This window comes from Coffea arabica, unplaced genomic scaffold, assembly GCF_036785885.1.
Source record: "Coffea arabica cultivar ET-39 unplaced genomic scaffold, Coffea Arabica ET-39 HiFi ptg000103l, whole genome shotgun sequence".
Classification (NCBI taxonomy): domain Eukaryota; kingdom Viridiplantae; phylum Streptophyta; class Magnoliopsida; order Gentianales; family Rubiaceae; genus Coffea; species Coffea arabica.
The window spans coordinates 1-21,501 of NW_027266243.1; the positions used below are offsets into that span (position 1 = coordinate 1).

Below are 21,501 nucleotides of genomic sequence, written 5' to 3' on the forward strand. Positions count from 1 at the left end.
ATGGACACGAAAGTAACACTAAGTGTAGCATCCAACATACCCTTAAGTACTATTATGAATTTTCATTAACTTCAAGACACTTATTATGGCAAATCCAGTTAATGAACTCAAATCTTATACTCCTATTTGGACATGGCGCGCTTAAAATGTGGCAAACTACCCCTGACTTCGGTCTACTCTTATATTCCTATTTGGACATGGGTCCATATATGCACACAACCTTTCCAACAATTAAATCAGAAAACATTTCTCCAAAATTATTCATTATACATAAAAGTAGAGCGATGAAAATATGTGAAATGGAATAGGAACCAGCAATAAGCATCTAAAGGTATGCATCCTTTTTGACTTCTACATAATTGTAACACAAGCTGAAATCATATACCAAAAATTTAAATTGTTTCCTTATCTGATATCATGCTTATATAGAAAGCTAACATGTAATGACACTTATATTTCTCCCCTGTAACTGGTCTATATTTAGGAAAGATGTCATATTTCGCGTTGGATAATCACAAAGTCAGACTCATAACAATGAAATGAGAAGTATATAAGTGTCTTTCACTTGTCTGCATGAAATACCAGATACAAATCTCATGCAATCAAAAGATTTAACAAGTGCCTATGCTTTTTAGATGGAAACTTATGGGTATAGCTTCTACTTCTTCAATTGACTCCATTGCAGGTAGATGTTAGATTGGAGTCATTCTAGTACAAGTAAAATACAACTGTTTCTCTAAAAGCATAATTTGTCATTCTCTTAAAAAAAAAAAAAAAAAAGACTATTCTGTCCATGGTATTGTCAGAGCAAAAATAATTATAAAAAAAAAAAAGAGAAAAGCAGGAAAAAATGGAAAAGATAATGCTAAGATGGTTAAAAATCATCAACTTGAAAATGAAAGAACCTTCTTTCACCTGATTAAAATCTCCAGTGTGATAAAGAACAACAGCCAGGAGACTGTAGGCACTTGCAGTTGTTCGATGATAGGGACCGCATACAGCTATCATCTTCGCAAGAGCCTGCAAATTAAGTCACACAAATTAAAATCAAATTATATACCTAAGCAGCCATCAACCAATGAAATTTACCATAAACTTGATTTGTATATTACTTTTGTTCCATAATTAACAGCATCTTCAAGCTTCCCTTTATCCAGTGCAATCTTGGATGACTCTAGTAAATTTCTTCCATCAGCAGAAGAGCATCCTACATGCTGCAAGTGTACATATTAAGAGCAGGTTATTCCGAAGCCATTAACCAATAGAATGTACAAATTAAACAGAAGATCAATTGCAGTCTAGAGTCTACATGCACCAAAGAGTGAGAAAGAGAGCATACTTTACAGACAGGCACCACACTGATAATATCAGATGGTCTAAATGGATTTGGGTTTCCCATGTCATAGTCTCTTGGAACCAACTCCAACCCGACCTGAATTAAATATATACAAATAAGAATAAACATCTTAAAATAAGGTAGGGTTTTTAAAAAAGTTTGATGAAAGTAATACCTTATGACAAAGTCCCCGAAGAATTGACAACTTCCTCAACTTCAGAATCTCATCTTTCAGCCTCCAACCAAATCTTTTTGCCAAAAATGTCCTCAACCATTCTAAATGGAGTGTATAATCATCACTAAAGTTTGAACCAGTGTCCTCAGCAGTGCAGGAGCCAAGCAAGAAGTTAAGTGATGACGCAATTGCTACTGGTAAGTTGGCCCAATTGTCAACAGAAGCAATAACTGCCTTAAGTACATGCTTAAAAGCTCGAGTAACCATCTCATGAATACAAAGCGACTGTATATGAGGAAGCTTCTCCGCAAGTTCAACCTAATTCATTTGGAAAGCAGTTTCACTAAATTAATACCAATCCAATTCATATGAAAATGATTTATTTATTGTTTGATACTCATGAAGATTGTTTTCTACGTGTAAACAATACAAACAAGCAGAATGAGGAAGAGTATGTGTAACTTGCATGAAGAGAGAGAGAGAGAGAGAGAGAGAGAGAGAGAGGGAGAGGGAGAACAGAGAATTAGTATCTTACCACCCGACCCAAAGAACACATCCGCAACCCTCTTAGATGCATGAAATCAGTGAGCGTGCGTCCATCAACTGGGGACAGTTCAAGAGATGCAAAGTCCGTAACCTACAATAGACAAGATATCGAGCTATAACACTGTGCAGACAACAATGGTAGAACTTCTTAAAACCGTCCAATTTAGAACCAAGATACATCTTACCAGCTTAGGCAAAGCAACTTCGTCATAATACTTATGGGCCAGCTTCATGAGCTCATCGACAGACTGTTAACAGAAGCTTATAAACTCAGGAGAAGTATATTTCAATGGCCAATCAAATTCCATTGAACACAAAAGGAAAGAAAATGAAAGGCACAGGATGAACCCTTGTAAGTATGAAACAAACTATATACAAGAATAGTTTCCCTCTATGTACTTGTGTCCTTCCTCTTCTCATAATTTCTCCCACTTAGTGTGTGCGCATGTGTGGGAGGGGAACGGTTGAATCACCCAATTGACTTCGTGTATAGTAGCATGACTTTTGTTTGTTGAATTAAGCCTAATAATACCTTGAGATGAAGACCGGTTCCACTTTCTTTCAGACGTTGATAAGCTTCTTCAGAAATAATATTCCTCAACTCATTTCCACATTCAGAGTCATTGCTATTTAACTCATCAATGCTGCTTTTGGTGTTGGAACCGCTGACTCCACCACTTTCTTCATTTTCTTCTATGCTACTAGAACTATTTGGTTTCCTTTCCCTCTTCTTCAGCATTTTAAATTGCTTCCCTAAGCCTTTAACCACTGGCTCAACCTTGTTATCATCCTCTTTATTTTTTGAACTGTTTTCTGTTGGTGTTTCCTGTTTTTGTAGATGCTGTACCCAGCAAGAACCAAGTTCCCACCTGATAGTCCTATCATGCATAGCTTCGTCTGCTAATTTACTCAAACTATCTTCAACTATTTTTCGAACAATGCACCTTGATTTCTCAAAGTTACAGTAATGGGAGTTACGTGATTGGCCTTCCCCAGATGATTCAGAAGTAAATGACTTGTGAAGCAAAATGCGCAAGCTGCCAAAAACCATAGAACCGGAGTGAGCATGAAAATCCAGAGCATTTATGCAAATTTTGACACATTACAGCAGGAACTTTGTGTTCAATCTACTAACCAAGGCTACTAAAAGAGATTAACTTTATAATTATGGATGATTAAAAGTTGTTTAGCAATGTTCCCCTTGAGACCCCATGCAAAAATAAAGCTCCACATTTTGAAAATTAATTCCATAGAGTTTGACTTCCTCTGAAATCCAAGGTGCAAGTTTAGTTGCAGAACCAAGTGCAAGTGCAACTTCTTTGGCATTTTGCACATTGTATCAACTGATAATCATATGAACTCTTTTTTAAACAAAGTTGGCCATACAGATTTCTGCTTTGCACCACCATCCACCCAATGAAACAACAATTCTACAATTTCTAGTTTAATTATGAGGTCAGCGGATTCCTACCCACATGAACTTCCATCCTTAAAAAGAGGAACTGTAAATTTGTTTTGAGCTAAAACTTCATTTTGAAGCATTATCTGACTTCATAGATTCAAAGTGGAGAAAGCAGAAATGTCATGCGTACCTGTTAATGTTGAGTGCATTGGCTCCTCCTTCTGGTTGGTCATCAATTTCTATGTTATTCACTAAATTCCTTCCCCTCCTGACATGACCAATAACTTTAACTGTTGCAGTATATCCGCAATGTCTCACAACAACAACTCCCAATGAGGGAGTATCCTGCAACAGAATTAGTTATATTCTTAACCTCTTCAGATAAGATCAGAAAGGAAGTCAATGACTGAAGAGAAAGGAGGAATAAATTTTTGTCTGATAATTCCCTGTAATTTCTGGCAGGAGAATGTTTCAGTTGTGAGTGGTGGCACACCTACTTTCGACATAATCATCTCAGATCCAAAAGTTTCTTTCAAAATCAAGCTATGACCTTAATTTGATAGAAGATATTATGCAAAAAAGAAATCCACCAAATCTACCTTTTGACTCTTTCCTTCTAATTAAATAGATCCTGAAGGACCATAACCCCATCAACTCTGGATCTTACTATCAACTAATTATGATAGTTAACATGTATGATGAGTACCGACTAAATATTCCAATAAAAGAGTGGCAAGATGGTTTGTTGGCATTCAAAAGATTGTGCTGGATCAGGTGATAAAGAATAACAAAGCAGTGTCAAGAGAAGTGGAAGTTACCCACATGCATAACTACACTCTCATCTGCAGTCAACCCTTTAAGTAAGTTTCTTTGAGTCACTTCCTGAGAGGATTGGTTAGGAATTCCTGAGAAGATATTTTTAACTTCTGCTTTTGAGCTCGCATCTGTTGCATCTCTTTTTACTGTTATAGACAAGTCTCCAACACGATCCTCAAGCAATATTGAACCTGTAGAAGAATTGATTCTACCTTTTGCAGTGGAATCCATTAGTTCGCCTATGGCTGAAACTGCTTTGAAGGTTGAAACCTCAACAAAAAGATTGTGAAGCAAAAAGGCCTTCCGGTCGCGGACCACCCTCTCCTCCTCAGTTTTACAAGGAAGGCTTGCCAATATTGCAAATTCTGTAGCCCATGGTCTCAACACATACTCTCCATACCTTCCCTGACCCCCACCATTGCCTCCCCAATTTTCATCCTCTGCTGGCAGGGGTGCAAATTCTGATGTAGGATCGGCTACAGATGGAGGGACAAGCCAAGTGTTGGCCCGGAAACCATATGGAAGATTGCCAAACTGAAGAGTGCGTTGTAATCAGTTCACTTCTTCCAATTTATTGTATTCAAAATTTAAAATAGAAGCTTGTATAGTACAACAGTGGTCACCTTATTGTGTTCTATAAAGGATTTCATTAATGAATCATATGCCTGCACAAAAGTCACAGCTATTACACATCAGTAAGCAAATTAGGTACCATTTCAACACATCTGTAGCTGGAGAACTCACATGCCATGCAAAGATAAAAAACCAAGTCACGTCATTTGGAGAAAATTATCCAAGTTTTCAGTAAAGTAACCATTAACTGAGTCTAAAAACGGTCAAACAAATGCCTTTTTTCCACGAAATGAAGTTGGAAGTTGGAACTATTGCTCAAGATTTAGCCATCATTCAAATGGTATTTCTCTTAAGTAGAGATATTAGTTGGAATCGGAACAAAATTCAAGTTTTAGCCATAAAAGGAAAATGGCACACTTTGTAATATACTGTAATAAATATTTGTGCTTGACCACAGCAAACATATAACTTGTCCATGCACAAAACCGAATCATACGAAAGAAGAGTGCAAGATCATACCATCAACTCTATGCAAATTAAGCAGCTGAAGTAGTTAGCAGTGAAGCATTACGAAAATAGCTTACATTAACAAAGGCTTGGCTAAGCTGCTGCAGAAGATCAACCAAGGAGTGGCTTTGTAAAAATTGCTTTCCCATAGTATAGAAACCTTTTCTTGATGCAACCACTTGTATTAATTTGCCATTGCATATTTTGATCTACATGCACACAATTTCCATCATCAACGTCCTCAATTTCTAAAACTTCTATACTACAAAAGAAGGAGGAGGGTTGGAGGGGGGGGGGGGAGGGGAGCCGACATCTTTACAAAAACAACAGGAGTAGAAGAAAAATGCACCTGCATTTCGAAAAAATCTCCTTCGCGCCCCATCTCTCCATCTTTACGATCCACCCTTTTCAAATCTGCATGAAGCCGAAATGGAAAGAATACAGTTTACATTAAAAAAAATGGATAAAAAAGATTGAACTTTGGAATTAAATACTCCACTAGTAGAAAAAGGAAAAGGATGAGAAAAAAACCCACTTAATATTGGAGGAGTTAGGTGGGAGAAATTGAAGAACTCGTAGAAATCGGAGAGCTTCGGAATCGGGTGTATAGCCACCATATCGTAGCCTTCACCTACGGCTGCCGCCGGCGCCGGCGACGGAGAATCCGGTGGCCGGACTTCTCCATCAGCCGGTGAGGACGGTCGGCCAGATGGACTATTTTGCTGGGTTTTGTTCTTCTTGGCACGAGATTCTGTTCCGCCGCCAGCGGTGGCGGCTCTTCCACCCCTGGTCTTGGCGAAGCGTGTAGTGCACGCGACTATGTCAAGTAGTCTCCGCACGTGGGCTAACACTTGAGACACCTCTGCGTAGTCCTCTGAGGAAAGACAAGTGAGTGGCAATTTTGTCAATAAGAAGGAATAATTGGACAATATGTTTAAGACAGGTGGGTAATTACTAGTGCTTTTTTTTTGCCCCCCCCCCCCTCTATTCCTTCTACGTGGCAAATGGCAATTACCACTGGTTCAGTACCACTAGTATTATGTAGGGCCATGGGATTGAAATTAGCACACGGTAATTTTGACTAATTTTTTGTGACATTCCTAATGAGTTTGACCAATTGAATTGCAAAATGGGAAAATCTCGGTTTGTTTGGATTGAGCATTATTTTTTTAATTTTATTTATTTACATCATCATTATAATTTTTAATATATTTTTTTATCTTATCAATTATCTTTTTATCTCACATACATCACGTCACAAAAAATATTACAATAAAAATATCCCAAATAACTTACAATCCAAACAAACCCTCGATATTATGTTTTTGGGTAATAGAAATCTCAATACGTGTTGGTGCCGAAGCACCAATAATACGTGTTGGTGCATTTTTACATCAACCACGTGGACCGTGCGTTTGTTGTCCAAAACAACAGTAAACAAAAACGTTTGTCATTCGAACCAAAAATCGTTTTAAAACCAAGAAAAATGAAAAAATGCGCCCGTCAAACTCAAAGTTGTGATCTTTGACTCAATCAAGAGTGTTTTGAGAAACTACAGAGCCGTCCCATATCAGGGTCCAAAAAGGCAACAACACAATAATATATCACTTTGGGTTTTTTGCTTCTCTCTTTCTTTTTTTGTTTTTTGTTTTTTTGGTCAAATTGCGTTTTATTTCTTCTATCATGAAGAATATTTTGTTCAATACTCCGTACCCCTTTAGGATTTTGTTGGCATTTTGATCTTGACTTATACTCCCTTCCAAAAAAAAAAAAAAATCTTTGACTTAGATTACTAGTACTTTCTTTTAGGTGGTAGGTGAAAAAGTGAGCTTGATGACCTGCCAAGTGCCAACCCATCTTTTTACTTTTTAGTACATCGATTCTGACGGGTGCAATGGAGTCAAAACAAAGACACTGCTGCTACTGCTAGGTCAGGACATCCACCTATTATGACCCTACACAACATCTTTTATGTCAAACGCTTTTAAATTAATACTAATAAGAATGGTCGACCCAATGCGGAGTTTACGAGTTCTAACCGTGGATTTGTCATCTTCTACTACGGGCCATTATATTTTTTTTTTACTAATAATAATAATAATAAATAACAAGTATTTGCAAGCTGCCAAAACAGGAAAAGATGCATAAACATAGGTTTTATAACATATATAGATATAGTATAAAAACTGTAGAAATGGTTATATCAAATCCTGATGAGGATGTATTGGGGCGACCGAGTATATGCCTTCTTCTGCTGTTCATTTAACCTAGCGGGACCGCAGCCACAGGAATCCAAGTTGATGGCTTCTTGTATTATCATCTCATCGCATCTAACTTAACATTCCCTTCCTTTTTTCCTTTTTTAATAACTGACGTTTAAGATTTTGCACATCAATTAAGAAAAATTTTTCATTGCTTAAATTTATACACTACTTTCCTTTTGTACCCTCATTAATTGTCTAATTCACCTATATTTTCTCTCACTAGAATACTAAATGGAACAGATAATTACTAGGATTGTTACAAAGAGAGAAGCACTAATTACTAGGAGTAGTAATTAAGAACCCTGTATTGGAAAAGAGAAATAAAAGGATAAAATTATGAAAAAAATAATTAATACTGTATGAGAATAATAAAATGACAGATAAAAATATACTAGATCAAATTTCTTAAACGTCAGTTATAAAAAAAAAAAAAAGGAGGGAGTAATAATCATAAGCCAAAGAACATTTTGAAAAGCACCCTGCTTTGCTTTATTTGTTTAATATAAAATTTAGAGAGCGCAATACTTATCGTTCATTTATTGGAACTTCCCCCTCAACCCCTCCCCTCCTATGAGAAAACCTCGAAAATTCCAACAATTAAGTAACGGACAAGGACCAGTTGGGCATTGGCCAGGAACAAACAACCTGTCTGTACTGCGCCGAATGCAGACTTGAATGTGCGCGCGTGTATATATATATATATGTATATATATATAGATTGGCTAGAACATTTTTACTATGTAGTAGTATAAGATTCTTAAAATGAATGACCAGCAGATCATAGATAGCATAGATTTAACGGCACTAGGAAGAGCCACGAGGGCTGAACATAATTATTGGTATTATATAATCACCACCTACCTTCGACCATCTTCAGCAGACATGGCTTGAGCGTGACAACCTCCAACTTGTCGTTTAATTTTTGTCCTTTAACCTGCAGTTTAGGCTATTCCATTTTGTCAATCGAATCCCACTAAAAATTTTTCATCAGCCAAACGTTAGGCATATAATAATATATACACCTACCTGGACTTAACTTGTAAATATACTAGTATGAATTTAGTTTATACGGACGGAAAAAGAAAAAAAAATTTTTTTTTTTTTAAAGAATTCGTCATCACCTCATGAGATAAAGAATAGTTTGTAAGGTGGCATGTTTCAACATTGGCAGCAAGCAACTTCTTGACATCCAGTATCTTGTCCGTCGAGATGCCCTGGATTCCCAAGATGAAAAAAAAAAAAAAACAAAACAGTTAAAATTCTCCTTTAAACCCTTTCTGGGCAAAAAATCAACAAACAAAGAAAACAGTAGTGAAAGTTCGTCAGACCGGTCATTCACATTAACTAACTAAACCCTTTCTGGGCAAAAAATCAAATACCTTGAGTATGACTTGGGTTTCATATGGGGTGATGACAGTTATGTCAAGAACACCAGGTACAACTGCAAGTGATAAGACAAATCAAAAAAATCCACAGCTGATGAATTCACAAAGAATTCGTGTAATGTGAAACATTCCAGCATAGGAGTACATGGGCATAATAAAGTAACATATATATGTATGAGATTCTAACCTTTCTCTTCTTTCTTCTTCTTATCAGTCTTAGCTTTGTTTCCTTTGCCCCTGCCTGACCTTGGGGCCATATCCTTTATTCTTTCTTTTTCGGAGGAAATATGTATAAGAAACGAGTTGAAGGGAGCTGGCTAGCCTCGCTATAAATACGACTGGGATTGAAACTCGGATTGTTAATGAAGGTTATGCATTAATGGCCGCGGGCATGCCCATGCAAAATCGGATGGAAAAGCTCTTAATAACTAAAAAAAAAGGAGGAAGAAGAAGGAATACGAGTTAGGGGGGAGCTGAGAGATGGATAAGAGGAAGACGAGTTAGGTGTTATTAGGTGTATTGGATGATAAAAAGGAAGAAAAGGGATGAAGGGAAAATCTTAAGGGGTTGAGAAAGAAAGAAGATAGGATAAGGGTTTTAGGTTGAGGTTCTCGTGGATTTGTAAGAAATCCTGGCCTCTCCTTCTTGCTTGCTTGATATATTACAGATTACAATTTACGCACACCCCACAACACTGATGGCTGCTGACCCAGTGACCACCACTCTCTCTCTCTCTCTCTCTCTTTTACCCTTTTTTTATTTTTATTTTCAAAATACAATTTTCTTTTCTATTTTTTTTATTATTTGGGGCTCTGCTGATCTCATTTATTTTTCCACGCACAAAACACACACTAGATGTGATGCTCCTTTTTTTAAGGGAGGAGAAGAGCAGCAGGCAGCCCCATCACCCATACATTCAGACAAAAACAAAATTGGTGGGGAAACGAAGGAGACACGGTTCAGTCTCGTGCCACGTAGCGTGAAAATGGGCTGGGTTTTTGCTGGTCTCGTATGGTGGCCGTGTTTCTTGTTTTCTCAACTGGTTGGATTCCGCTCCTCCTACAGCCTTATATTCCACTATGTATTATTTTCTCAACCATCGGGAGCTGTTTCTGAGACTACTGTTTTTGGCACTTTTTGAGTCCATTGGGAGGAGAAGAGATGCTGGTTCAATTTTAAGCGAAAACGTACGGTTTATTTTTTCAATGACACGGGTTTCCTGTGGTGTTAACTTGGTGCTTGCTCTTCATCGTTTTTTTTTTTTTTTTTTTTTTTTAATAATAACGAGTCCATTTTTCGACCAGCAAGCTTGGAAATGCTCACGAAAATCTCGTTTGCTGGCGCGCATAAAATTTCATCTAGTACAGCTTTTCAGCCAATGCCCAACGTCTTCAAAGTTCAAAGCACATGACCTGGCTCTACTTTCTAGGTAACAATTGCAATTATTTTTGAGTAAATCTTATATACGCTGACACAGTGTATGCACTGTTATCGTTAGATTCATGAAATTGAATCTAACCATAACAGTGTATACACTATCAGTGTAGGAAAAAAGACTAATCCTTTGTAATATGATATACGCGAATTTTTTAAAAAGATATCCTTATACTATATAAGAATGAGTTTGAGTCAAAGAATGGCTTTGAATTTCAACCGCAAAAGTAGGGGTATTTTGGGATTGTAAGGTTGTTTTGAGTGTAGTTATAGTATTGGGTACTACTTTAGATAACATGTGTATTATTCTGTTTACTGAAATATCCTTGTATTCTAAAAGATGCAGTGATGATTTGTTCAAAAGTTTGGGTAGTTTGAAAATGTGAGATTATTTGGTCATCTTTTCTACAATGGGTACAACCCCATAATAGCTTCTTTATTGGTGTAATTACTTAAATGTCCTTGCAGAGACATTCATTTTGGTTTGTGTCAATTATTACTGTTACTTTGCTATCATAACTTGACGAACTTCAAACGTCATTTTCATCTCAATTAAAGCAAGGACAATGTGGTTTATTAAGGAATTTATGATTGAGTATTAGTTTCAACTTCAATTCTTCAAATGTCTGCCCCTTCACATTCTTCCGTTATGTTCCTTTCATCTTCCGATAAATACTTATTTGTATTGCTATTGTACTCTGGATTTCAACTTATTCAATGAAACATCGCCTCAAGAATGAAACCTCACCTCAATTGTCCTTATTTTTTGGGGAAAGATCTAATTAGTATCAAGTTAATGAAATTACAGGTAAAGGCCTATGTTAAGGGCATTTGGCATTATGTTCACCCAAAATCTATGGGGGTTGATGATCCATTGCTGAATTCTCGGATAGAACCAAACCTTTTGAGGCTAGGCTTTGTCGTTGCTAAAAAAGTTGGCTACTTTCATCAACAAGAATGTTGTGTATATGCATCTTTAAGTGGATAATTACTTTGTTTATTGCCATTAATCATTTGGGTATCTGTTTAAAGTTCATTTAGTCTTGTTAATGAAAAGCTCATATAAAAGTGTTTGTTTCAAAATATATGAATTGAGCAAGATAGCATGCATAATTTCCTTCTCCATCTTCCAGTATACATTAGATATTTTGTTACTTCATATTGTTACTCAATGTGTGTGAGTTTTTTTATATTCGCTTGAACTACCGTAAAATCTTCTTTAATCACAGGCACCAAACACCCGCGCAATGCGCGGGCATTCCCCTCCTAGTATAATCATAAGTGTGACTCGGATTAAGTGTGAAATAGATAAAGAATTAAGCATATATTTTGCGGTTGAAGAACTGAAACGAATGAATAGCGCGGTAGGGACAATATGTAGTCAAGCAATCGTAGCATTGCATCCCTGGTTCGCTTTCACTTCCAGATCGCTGTTTAAAGTCTTCCTCAAAACAAAACAAAACAAAACAAAAGAAACATGAATCGTGCAGCCTAGAAATGGTTTAGATCAAGATGAACACGGTACTACACAAACTCGGGCCTACTTTCTCAACTTGTTTTTAGTTAAACATCTTCAAATCTCATCAAAATACTTGATTACTTAAATAAACAGACTCACCATCTTCTTAAAATACATGACGATGTAATTGTTATTATCACTAGATGAAGTCGTCAACGGCATCAGCACATTCCTTCTTGGCTTTGACTGCTAACTGCTTAACTACATGTGCTTTAAATGGCTTCAAGCTATTTCTTTTAGGTGTTGCTGGGTACCGTCGTCTACGTCGGTGAGAGCATTAATGAATGAACAGTCAAATAAATTTTGAAGGCTGCCAAACTAGGAAAGCCAATGGAGCTTAGAGGGGGGATAGATAAATGAGAGGCCATGTAGTTAAATTTTAAATCACAATTTGAGACAGAGAGAGAGAGAGAGAGAGGAATCTTTAGTTCTCTACTTAACCAAAATGTGTAAATTTGAAGGGAATCTGCCTTTGCCCGAGTGTGTTCAAGTTTAAAAATATTTTTGTAGATTTTGTTTCCAATCAAGGGGATGTTTGTGAAATATTTTACTGTAACAGTGTATATGAAAAACTTTATTATACATGTTTTTTGAAATATTGATATATTATATGAATGAGATATTTTTTGAATTATTTTTGTTTGTGTATAATTATAGTATTGTATTTGAAATTTTATTTTTAAAAAATTGGCCAGTCCAAACGGAGTGGTAGACACCAAACAAACTTTAATTGGTTAATTAGAAATACTTGTATTAATAAGATAAAGAGTAAAGTTTATCTTACACTGATAATGTATACATCATCACCATTAGATTCACGACAGATATATATAAAAATTAAATTTTAAATTCAAATTTTATATAATTATTGTTGATCTAAAATTGACAACGTAAAAAGTGTCGGTGTATAGAGAATGTATCCTAAGATACAAGTCATCTACCTTTTTCTCTTTTAAGATAAAAATCATCTACTTGGAAGATTTTTGTTCTCTCTACTTGGAAGATATCTACTTGAAAGATATACTAAAAGGAATTTGAGATATTGGAAACTAAGTAAAAACTGAAAAACTATTCTTGGATGAAGAAAAAAATGTTTTAATTGTGGTACGAGTGAAATGCTTATGTACAGATCCTACTCTCTACAATTATAGGCGCAAAGGCAAATACCTTTTTAACGGTTTGAATTAGGTCCCCCGTCTTTCGGCCATGCAACCCCACCAGTCCTCAATCATTTTCAAGCTGCATAATCAATTGATTTGAATTGATCATTTATAACACCATCAAATCTGCCAACTTTCAGAGAGAAAGAACAAGGCTGACAAAGATTTAAATCCGTCCACATGTCCGAAAGATTCTCTCTTTCTTTCTTTTTTTTTCGAAGGAGATGTCCGAAAATTTATTTTTTCTTTTTTTGAAGGAAATGTCCGAAAGAAAGATTCAGAGACATAAGTGCATAATGACTGAGTTGTTAGGTCATGGTGACCATTGGTACTGTGACAATCAATTTTTATGGTGCACGTGGAACACATGGTCTTAGCAGCATAGTAGTAGTGTCCTACGTTGGTTGAGACGCTACTTGACCTACTTCTAAAACTTTCTCACCAGCTTTCAGTTCATGAAATGAAACTGCCTTCCTCCCTCCCTCTCTCCCGTGTTCTATGCTTAACGTTCTTTGCCTGAACTTTTTCTTCTTCTTTTTATTTTAGTATTTTTTTTTTCCATTCTTTCAAGTTCAACATCAAATGGTACGAGACGAGGATGGATGGACATTAGGATAATTAATCACGTGTCCAGCATTCGCATTTCGTCTTCTGAAACTTCGGTTTGAGTATTAAGTTTGGTTGAAGACTTTAGAGGTCCAAAGCATCTCACTTTCTCGTTCTTTTTAACCTCTTGTTTTCAGGCATTCCTACACGCCCCCGGCAAACTAATTATTAAGATTATAGTACCACTCCATGCATGGTTGAAACCCCACGAGTCGGAGTCCCTCGGAATCATGGTTCAAAATCGTGATCTGAACTGTTCCATATCGATCTCGGTATATCGGTAGCGGTTTCGACGAGACGCGAATTTTTGAAATATTTAATATTCTAAAAATTGTAAAAAATATGATAAATAAAAATAATTAAAAAATTAGTTAAAATAATAAAAATTCGAGTTGATTCGGAATGATTCGAAGTGATTCGATAAAACTCGGCCGTTTCAATTTTTCTCGGTGACGTCTCGGCGAATCACATATCTCGATATCGTTTCGTCACGGTCTCGTCTCGGACTAGGCCGAGACGGTGACGACTCGGCCGAGTCTTCGAACCATGCTCGGAATAATGAATGATTCTACCATTCCTTGAAGCAAGGCATTATTCTGTTTGGGAAGAGATGCATAAATTAATCAGTTTTAGTGTGATCATTACGTAATTAGTAGCTGTTGCCGGCGGAGCTAATCCCATATTAATTTGTAAGCTGGAGTTTTTGGGCTGGTTGAACTGCTCCCATTGTGAATGACGACGGTTTGCAAGCTGGATTTATGCCATAATTCTTCGATAATGGCGTTTTCTAAGTTCGCTGCTTTCTTCTTGTTTGGGCAGGCTTCCGAGGTACTCGAGAGAACAGCAGCAAATCAGCTCAAAAGTTAGTTGGTCAATTTTTTTATTTAGCAACAAACAATCCAGGGGGACAAAACCGAAAAATAAGAAGATGATTCCGAAAAGTAAATGTAGAATCAACAAAATGTGTCATTGCAGAGGCCTCGATCAAGAATCTGGGATCACTCTCCCCCAAAAGGAACTGACTTCTACGGGGAATTTGATTATTGTTTTGTCCAATGCCAAGATCAGATAATAAGTATTTTGGACGGTCGCGACTTCATGAATATTCTTAAAATGCTCCTCCCTCTGGCTTGTTTTGATATGTCTTGTCGCCTTGCTGCAACGAGAGACGGTAAGTGAGCTTATATAAGAAGGTGATCGGGGGGAAAAAATAAAATAAAATAATATGGTAAAAGAAAGTGTTTGGCATGGACGCATTCAGCCTTTTTCCTCGCACAGAAATACCAAAGATGTGAAGAAAGAAGTCAATACAACGCTTCAGGCATGTTCTTTGGTCTGGTATCTTTCAGGGAAAAATAGAGTGCCATCCTGAAATATTTGTCCCTATCACCCATGATCCAGTAATTAACGTATTATTATGCCTCCAACGACAACATGCGTGACTAGGGCACGGCCTATCGTGTAATATAGGGCCAACTTAAGTTAGTTACCAAATTAATGCTACAACTTATCACGCTGTTTCCTTATTTACGGCGGAAATTGATAGAAGTTACGCAAGTCGATTCAGTTAACTAGAACGGATAACATTCTTGCAAAAAAGTTATAGATTTGAGTTGATATAAGATTGATACTAGTGAATGAACCGATATAATGTAAGTCAACGTAAGCACTATATTGATAAGTAATCTGTAGATACTTTAAGAATAAATTATGATACCCACTACGTGTTGTTATTATTATGATCTATCATATTCAATGAAGTTGAAACCAGTCAAATTTTAGAAGCAACTTATGCAAGTCAATGAATAATTGAATTCTTGAAAATTCAAAATGTAACCCCTCCATTTTGATGCTTTTATGCCCTCTCCGTACTTGGTTCCCATCTACCCATTCCTTTCGGCTACTTTTATGCATCACGTATTTGTGGCTTCTGCCTCCTCTTGATAGAAAAGAAAATGAATTATGAACATAAATAGGCTGTGTAGCCTTGTTTTTCAGCTGAATCTTTGTTTATCTTTTCCTCCTACGCCTAAGCAAGAATGCATGCCCTCTTTTTTTTGTCTTAACGATAATATTCCTATAAACTAATCTATCCGAATCTATTAAGAGGGGGAGTCGATGAGAATAGAAAATTCATTGAAAAAAGGTCACTAAAAACGATAACGTATAATGGCAATTGGTGGAGAGTCAACACCTCTAAAACTTGAGGGGTTGGCCGAAGGGCTGGTGGCAAGATGCATGTCCTCCCTCTCCCAATTTATTGCCGTTTCCCCGACAACATGTAAAGCAAACAAGTACTAATTTTTTTTAATGGACCAAAGGTCAAAAAAATCCTTTTTTTCTTGAGTTTATTGGGCCTCAGAAAAATCTTTGATGCAGGCTGGGCCCCGTGGAAAGGAAAGAATTGACAATCCAAGTGCTATAATTGCGAAGACGATGCGAAGTCGTTTCGACCACGGTGAATCGGGTGAAAAATCTTCAAAGCTAAAGCCCCGGAGTTACTGGACAGGGGACAAGAAGAGAGCGTAACAGAAAAGCGCGCCAAACATTGGCACACACCGCACACAGTGTTGTGAGAACGGGAGGATGCCGGAGCTTCCGGAAGTCGAAGCTGCTCGAAGAGCTATAGAGGAGCACTGCTTAGGCAAGAAGATTGTTAAGTCAATAATCGCCGACGACTCCAAGGTCGTCGATGGGGTATCTCATAAGGACTTCGAAGCCTCCCTAAATGGGAAAACCATCGTCGCCGCTCATCGCAAGGGGAAGAACATGTGGCTCCAACTCAATTCCCCTCCTTTTCCCTCTTTCCAGTTCGGTACAATCCCATTTCCCTAGGAACCCTAAAGCTCATGCAGCAGTAAAGTTAACATTTTTATTTTTTTAAATTGTTCTGGGGATTACCGGTAGTTTCTGTTTGATTTATCATTTTTGTGTTTTTGTTTAAAGGGATGACTGGTGCGATATATATTAAGGGAGTTGCAGTTACTAAATATAAAAGGTGAAAAGTTTTTTCTTGCTCTTGCTCTTCTTTATTTGGTTTTTTTAGGTCCCAGTTTATAAAGTGATAATCTTGTATCTCGTAATTTTATAAGATGTTGTGCGGAAAGCTTTGAAAATTTTTTTCCCCGGGAAAATGCTGTTCTTTCTGGAATTAAGCTGCATTGTGAGCTGCTGCGTGATTTCTGTCAAAATGGTTTTTTGATGTTGAGATTGTTGCCGATACAGATCTGTATATGCATGTTCGAGGCTCTGCAATTTTATTATTTAGATAAAGATGGAGATCAGAAGACAGAAGTAAATTGGCTGAGTCAATGGAAAAACAGAAATAGGTGATTATTGGGGAGTGCACTAAGATAACGATTGTGGAAGTTAAGGTTCAGATTATGTTCTTTTTCTCAACTAAGTCCTTCCTTCCTGTTTTCATTAATTTGTGTGGAGGAAACATGGGAAACCAATCATATCTTCTCCTGTGCTTAATTAAGTTGCACTTGATACTAATGAAAGAACTTTTCTATTATTGGACTTTGTTACAGATATGGTTGCTCTTTTTCAAAACTTTTGTGCACCGATGAGGATAAATTGCTTTATTACTCGCAGGTCTTCTGTAAAAGACACTGATGAGTGGCCTTCGAAGTATTCCAAGTTCTTTGTTGAGGTAAGCAGCATCGCTGCCTCATATTAATCAAATTATTGCCTGCTTTGGTTTTAAGTTTGAACTGCAACTGCTACTTCCTACCATAAATTAGCAGTAGACTTTACTATAGAAAGAATGTAAAATTTGAACAATGATATATCATGCTAGGTTTACAGCATTATATAGGTTTGTCAAACCATATTTCATGTCCTTGTTGGATGTTAAGCGTTCAACATGCATATTTGGCTTATTGTAGGCGAGTCCACGTAACCTAAACTGTATGTACTTGTCATATGCCTGAGATGGACTTTGGTTGGTAAACTCATGAAGTACTTCTGACCTTTTAGTTTTTCTGCTTCAGAATACCAGAAGCTATTCCTGGGTTGTGTGGAATGAGTAGCCTATTACCATCTCTCTGGAGCATGCATGAAGATATTGGGCCTGGTTAATGCTCTTTAGTGCAGCTTTGCCATGTTGTTGTCATTTTTGTCTGAAACCTCTCAGCTTAACAATGAAAATGCTGGCCTAACGTCTGTAAATTTTTTTCTAAATGTAAACTTTTCCCTAGGGAGTTTTAAGTCTTTATCTGCTATCCATCTTCTAAAGTTAGAAAAATCTTGTCTGATATTTCAATGCTTAATTTATCTATTTCTCAGTTGCTTGGTTGTATCTGAATTAACGAAAAATCATGTTTAGCTGTCAAAGTTTGTAATCATGCCAAGGAAAAGAATGTTCTTTTATTTTGCAAGTATTTCTTCTTACACAGTGGGTTTCTTCTTGTTCTCTTGTGCAGTTAAATGATGGTTTGGAGGTCTCATTCACTGATAAGAGGCGTTTTGCAAGAGTTCGCTTACTTGACAATGTATTCGAATACTCATTGTCTTATTTTCGCACTGTTGTATGTGCTTTTGTTCTTAGAGCAGGGTTCCATTGAAATGATGATCATGGATCACTTTTGCAGCCTGTTGCAGTACCACCAATATCTGAACTTGGTCCAGATGCATTGCTGGAGCCTATGGCTGTAGATGAGTTCCATAAGTTGTTGAGTAAAAAGAATTTAGGCATCAAGGCTCTTTTACTTGATCAGGTTAAAAAGTTTGCTTTCAGCTTGAGATTCAGAATAATAGAGAATGACAATAATCCTGGATACGTGTGATTGTTTGCTTTGACATTGTTTTATCATTATGAAATACTTGTTATATTTTTGTAGTGGGTTAATTATTTGAATTACCCATAAATGGTCTCCATCTTGACTAACTGATTTTTTATTTTCTGGATACTGATGAAATTGATGCTGAAGTAGTTAATGGAATGCATATTTTTGGCTTCTGCACCCCTCTGGTCACTTGTGTGGACCTTTTAAGATTGTGTAACAGAAATGTTGATTGGACTACTATTTGGCCTCTAATCTGCCAATACACATTACCTTGCAACTTAAGATGGTTGATATTTTTGGGATACTGTTTCATTGTGTCTTGTTAGAGTTTGTAGTTAGAAGATTCTTAAAGTAAATGACAAATGTGGGTGTTATTTAGTAAAGCAACTGAATTTTTGGAGACTTGCTTCCCATTGTAGACTCCTGGTTAATCTATCATATCCCCAAAAATTTGGTTACGAGGAAGATGGACTTACAGTGAAAAACGTATTTAGAAAATAGAGAGAGCAGGGGGTGCTTTTTTACGAGGATGTTATGGTCATTCTAGTCTTGGGGGACAAACATGTTTATAAGATGATTTAGTGGGATTTGATTAATATCTTACATTTCACTATTGAATGTTCTTTGTAATGCTCGTATTCTAGCTGTGCAGATGCAGTTTGTTCGGTGTATGATGAGAATGGTTAATGCTGTTTCAACGTATCTTTAAAACATGTCTAGTGAATGTAATTATTCTCTTTTCAACTGGTAGATGTTTGAACTGCTTTGTCTCAGGGTTTTATCTCAGGAATTGGCAACTGGGTTGCTGATGAAGTTCTATATCAGGTGAGTGTCTATCATTTTTGTCAGTTCATTGGGATTTGGTTCTAACCTTAGGTTGCATATATTTACTCTGGAACGTTTTTTGTGCATGACATCCCTCTAGGAAAATAATAAAGAAAATTTTAGGCATAATAGAATCATGTACAAGTGTGATTTCTTTGTTTTCTGTTTCTCTTTTCTGATAATGCTCTTTTAAGATGAGAATTTTCTACATATTCCAGTTAAGTTTCTGCTAATTGTTTTGAAATTTGAACTGCATATTCATGGCTTTAGTACATATTATTTTTTTGGCCGTATAGTGGGAGTTTTTTTTTTTATTCATTATTTATTTTTTTCTGTGTGTCTATTTGTGAACAGGCTAAAATTCATCCCCTGCAAAGTGCTTCCAGCATGTCCATAGAAGTCTGTGGAACATTGCTCAATTGTATTAATGAGGTGACCATCCAATGTCACAAGTTTTTTTTTTTTTTAATTTTTTTCTTTTCTATTTTGATAGGTTGTTTCATTGAGAATTCATTATTCATGTCGTGCTATGGAGACTATACTTCTAGGTTATACAATTTGCTGTACAAGTTGATGCTGACTGCGGTTCTTTCCCTCGTCAATGGTTGTTTCATTATCGGTGGGGGAAAAAGCCTGGAAAAGTTAAGGGTGAGATAATTTAAGAGTATGCATCATCTTGACAATACATTCCATTTACAGGTGATTGGAAAGGCTATTGAAGTCGGGGCAGATAGTAATCAGTTTCCCAGTAATTGGATATTCCATTTCCGGGAAAAGAAGCCTGGCAAGGCTTTTGTTGATGGTTTGACTCCTGACTGATGTGGTATCTTGTGTGTGTCATCGATAAATGCTTATTGTGCTTTAACGTGTTGGGATAAGCCACAACTTTTCAAGATATTGATATTACACTACTTCCAGTTTAAGCCCTGTGTAATAGAAGGCTAACCAAAGGAAAACTTTGACTAGAGGCCCTGAATTGTGGCACATCACTGTTGTGCCACAATTTTTCTATTTATTCTTCTTGAATTCCTGATTATAGTAGTGAGTAGAGAGTAGTTTTTTCTTTAATCCAAGCATGCGTTGATTTGGAAAACAAAAGTGGGATTTTTAGATTTGGTCTTGTGCGTCTATTACCATACAATCTTTAGCTGTTTTGAGTGGTGTACCGTTGGGATAATAATAAATTTCTCTTTATGCCAGGGAAGAAAATTGAGTTTATCAATGCTGGTGGCAGGGTATGTTTCTTGCAACTTGTAGATTATGATATTCTTGTATCTTATCTGAAGCTGCCTGCTGCTTTTACCTCAGACGACAGCTTACGTGCCAGAACTTCAAAAACTCAGGGGAGCACAAGCTGCAAAAGAAGCAAGTAAACCACAGAAAAGCTCAGCTAAAAACACCAAAAATTCTAAAAAAGGTGTTGGTAGTGATGATAATGATGATGATGAACCAGAAAGGGAGGAAGATGCAAAAACTAGAAAATCCAAAGTGATAGGAGGGAAAAAGGCTGCTAGAGGTACAAATGCCCCTGTGAAAGCGAAGCCCAAGAAAAGTCCCAATGTGGCTGATGATGATTCCAATGATGATAATGATGGTGACGATGGCGATGAAGATCCAAAGAAAAATGGAAATAAGAAACTTACTGCAAGAAGTATGCCCAAGGGAAGCTACAAAGATGATAGTGGAATTGAGTTCAAGAAAGATACAGGGAAAAATTCTGCTAGGAAAAGAAAGCCAGTTGAAAGTGACGATGACAAAAATTACGATGGGAATCAGAAAAATGGAAAAGAAACCAAGGCTCAGAAGGCACCCAAGGAAAAGGTTGATACCAGTCAGACAAGGAGGTTGACCAGGAAGAAAGTATAAGAGTTGCTGATGCATTCGTCACTTGTGACTTGTCTATACTCCCTACCCTTATTCTGAAACAATAGGAATCAGGTACCTGGCATGGTATTGTTGCTTTTTGTAAGGAATTTACGGTGCCTCAAACCTGTTGTAATTCCCTTCATGCTCGCTTTAGTTTTGATCTCTCGTAGAAACTTTGATGATTAAGTTTCTGTAGGAAGTTGTTGATGTTCCTTTTGGGTGATTGGCAATTTAGCTAATTCAATGAAGCCTTAAGTTGGACCTTGCCAACAGTTATAACTGTGAATCCCAAAGCTA

The 21,501-nt window shown here is 36.8% G+C and overlaps 2 protein-coding genes and 1 long non-coding RNA gene across 10 annotated transcripts; 2 read left to right on the top strand and 1 right to left on the bottom strand.

Annotated features, from left to right (window-relative positions):
• Positions 1 to 915: 915 nt before the first annotated feature.
• Positions 916 to 9,681, bottom strand: LOC140032814 (protein REDUCED CHLOROPLAST COVERAGE 3-like; the record flags this gene model as incomplete). Of its 2 annotated transcripts, none has more annotated exon segments than XM_072073583.1 (17): positions 916 to 1,020; positions 1,113 to 1,214; positions 1,340 to 1,432; positions 1,512 to 1,829; positions 2,047 to 2,148; positions 2,243 to 2,305; positions 2,590 to 3,094; positions 3,650 to 3,804; positions 4,282 to 4,809; positions 4,899 to 4,940; positions 5,433 to 5,564; positions 5,705 to 5,769; positions 5,891 to 6,229; positions 8,481 to 8,565; positions 8,741 to 8,833; positions 8,999 to 9,060; positions 9,192 to 9,681. In XM_072073583.1, coding segments are annotated over 17 exon segments (2,859 nt in total), but the record flags the coding sequence as incomplete, so codon positions are not given.
• A 141-nt stretch (positions 9,682 to 9,822) lies between these two features.
• On the top strand, positions 9,823 to 10,837 carry LOC113738771 (uncharacterized). The gene is made up of 2 exons (XR_003460207.2): positions 9,823 to 10,191; positions 10,309 to 10,837. It is a non-coding gene; the product is annotated as an uncharacterized lncRNA (long non-coding RNA).
• A 5,149-nt stretch (positions 10,838 to 15,986) lies between these two features.
• On the top strand, positions 15,987 to 21,490 carry LOC113739847 (formamidopyrimidine-DNA glycosylase-like). 7 transcript variants are annotated; one of them, XM_027267209.2, is made up of 11 exons: positions 16,450 to 16,538; positions 16,670 to 16,721; positions 16,949 to 17,052; positions 17,321 to 17,378; positions 18,151 to 18,219; positions 18,319 to 18,444; positions 19,288 to 19,338; positions 19,693 to 19,770; positions 20,038 to 20,140; positions 20,539 to 20,573; positions 20,647 to 21,490. In XM_027267209.2, exons 3-11 carry the CDS (start codon positions 16,961 to 16,963, stop codon positions 21,202 to 21,204), a joined length of 1,170 nt encoding a protein of 389 aa, XP_027123010.1. In that variant the 5' UTR covers positions 16,450 to 16,538; positions 16,670 to 16,721; positions 16,949 to 16,960; the 3' UTR covers positions 21,205 to 21,490. The 7 variants fall into 7 exon arrangements, with proteins under 7 accessions (XP_071929682.1, XP_027123009.1, XP_027123012.1 ...); XM_072073581.1 differs by lacking the exons at positions 16,949 to 17,052; positions 20,038 to 20,140 and adding an exon at positions 15,987 to 16,004 and having other exon boundaries at positions 16,103 to 16,538; positions 19,693 to 19,986; positions 20,647 to 21,012; XM_027267208.2 differs by lacking the exons at positions 16,949 to 17,052; positions 20,038 to 20,140 and adding an exon at positions 19,887 to 19,986 and having other exon boundaries at positions 16,103 to 16,538.
• The last annotated feature ends 11 nt before the right edge of the window (positions 21,491 to 21,501 follow it).

What these genes read in the sequence shown, in the direction of transcription:
- LOC113739847 (XM_027267207.2), top strand. Translation starts at nt 16,310, where the DNA reads ATGCCGGAGCTTCCGGAAGTCGAAGCTGCTCGAAGAGCTATAGAGGAG. An exon ending in GCAGTTACTAAATATAAAAG is followed by an intron (nt 16,722 to 17,320) that starts GTGAAAAGTTTT and finishes TATTACTCGCAG; the next exon opens with GTCTTCTGTAAAAGACACTG. An exon ending in TTATCAATGCTGGTGGCAGG is followed by an intron (nt 20,574 to 20,646) that starts GTATGTTTCTTG and finishes CTTTTACCTCAG; the next exon opens with ACGACAGCTTACGTGCCAGA.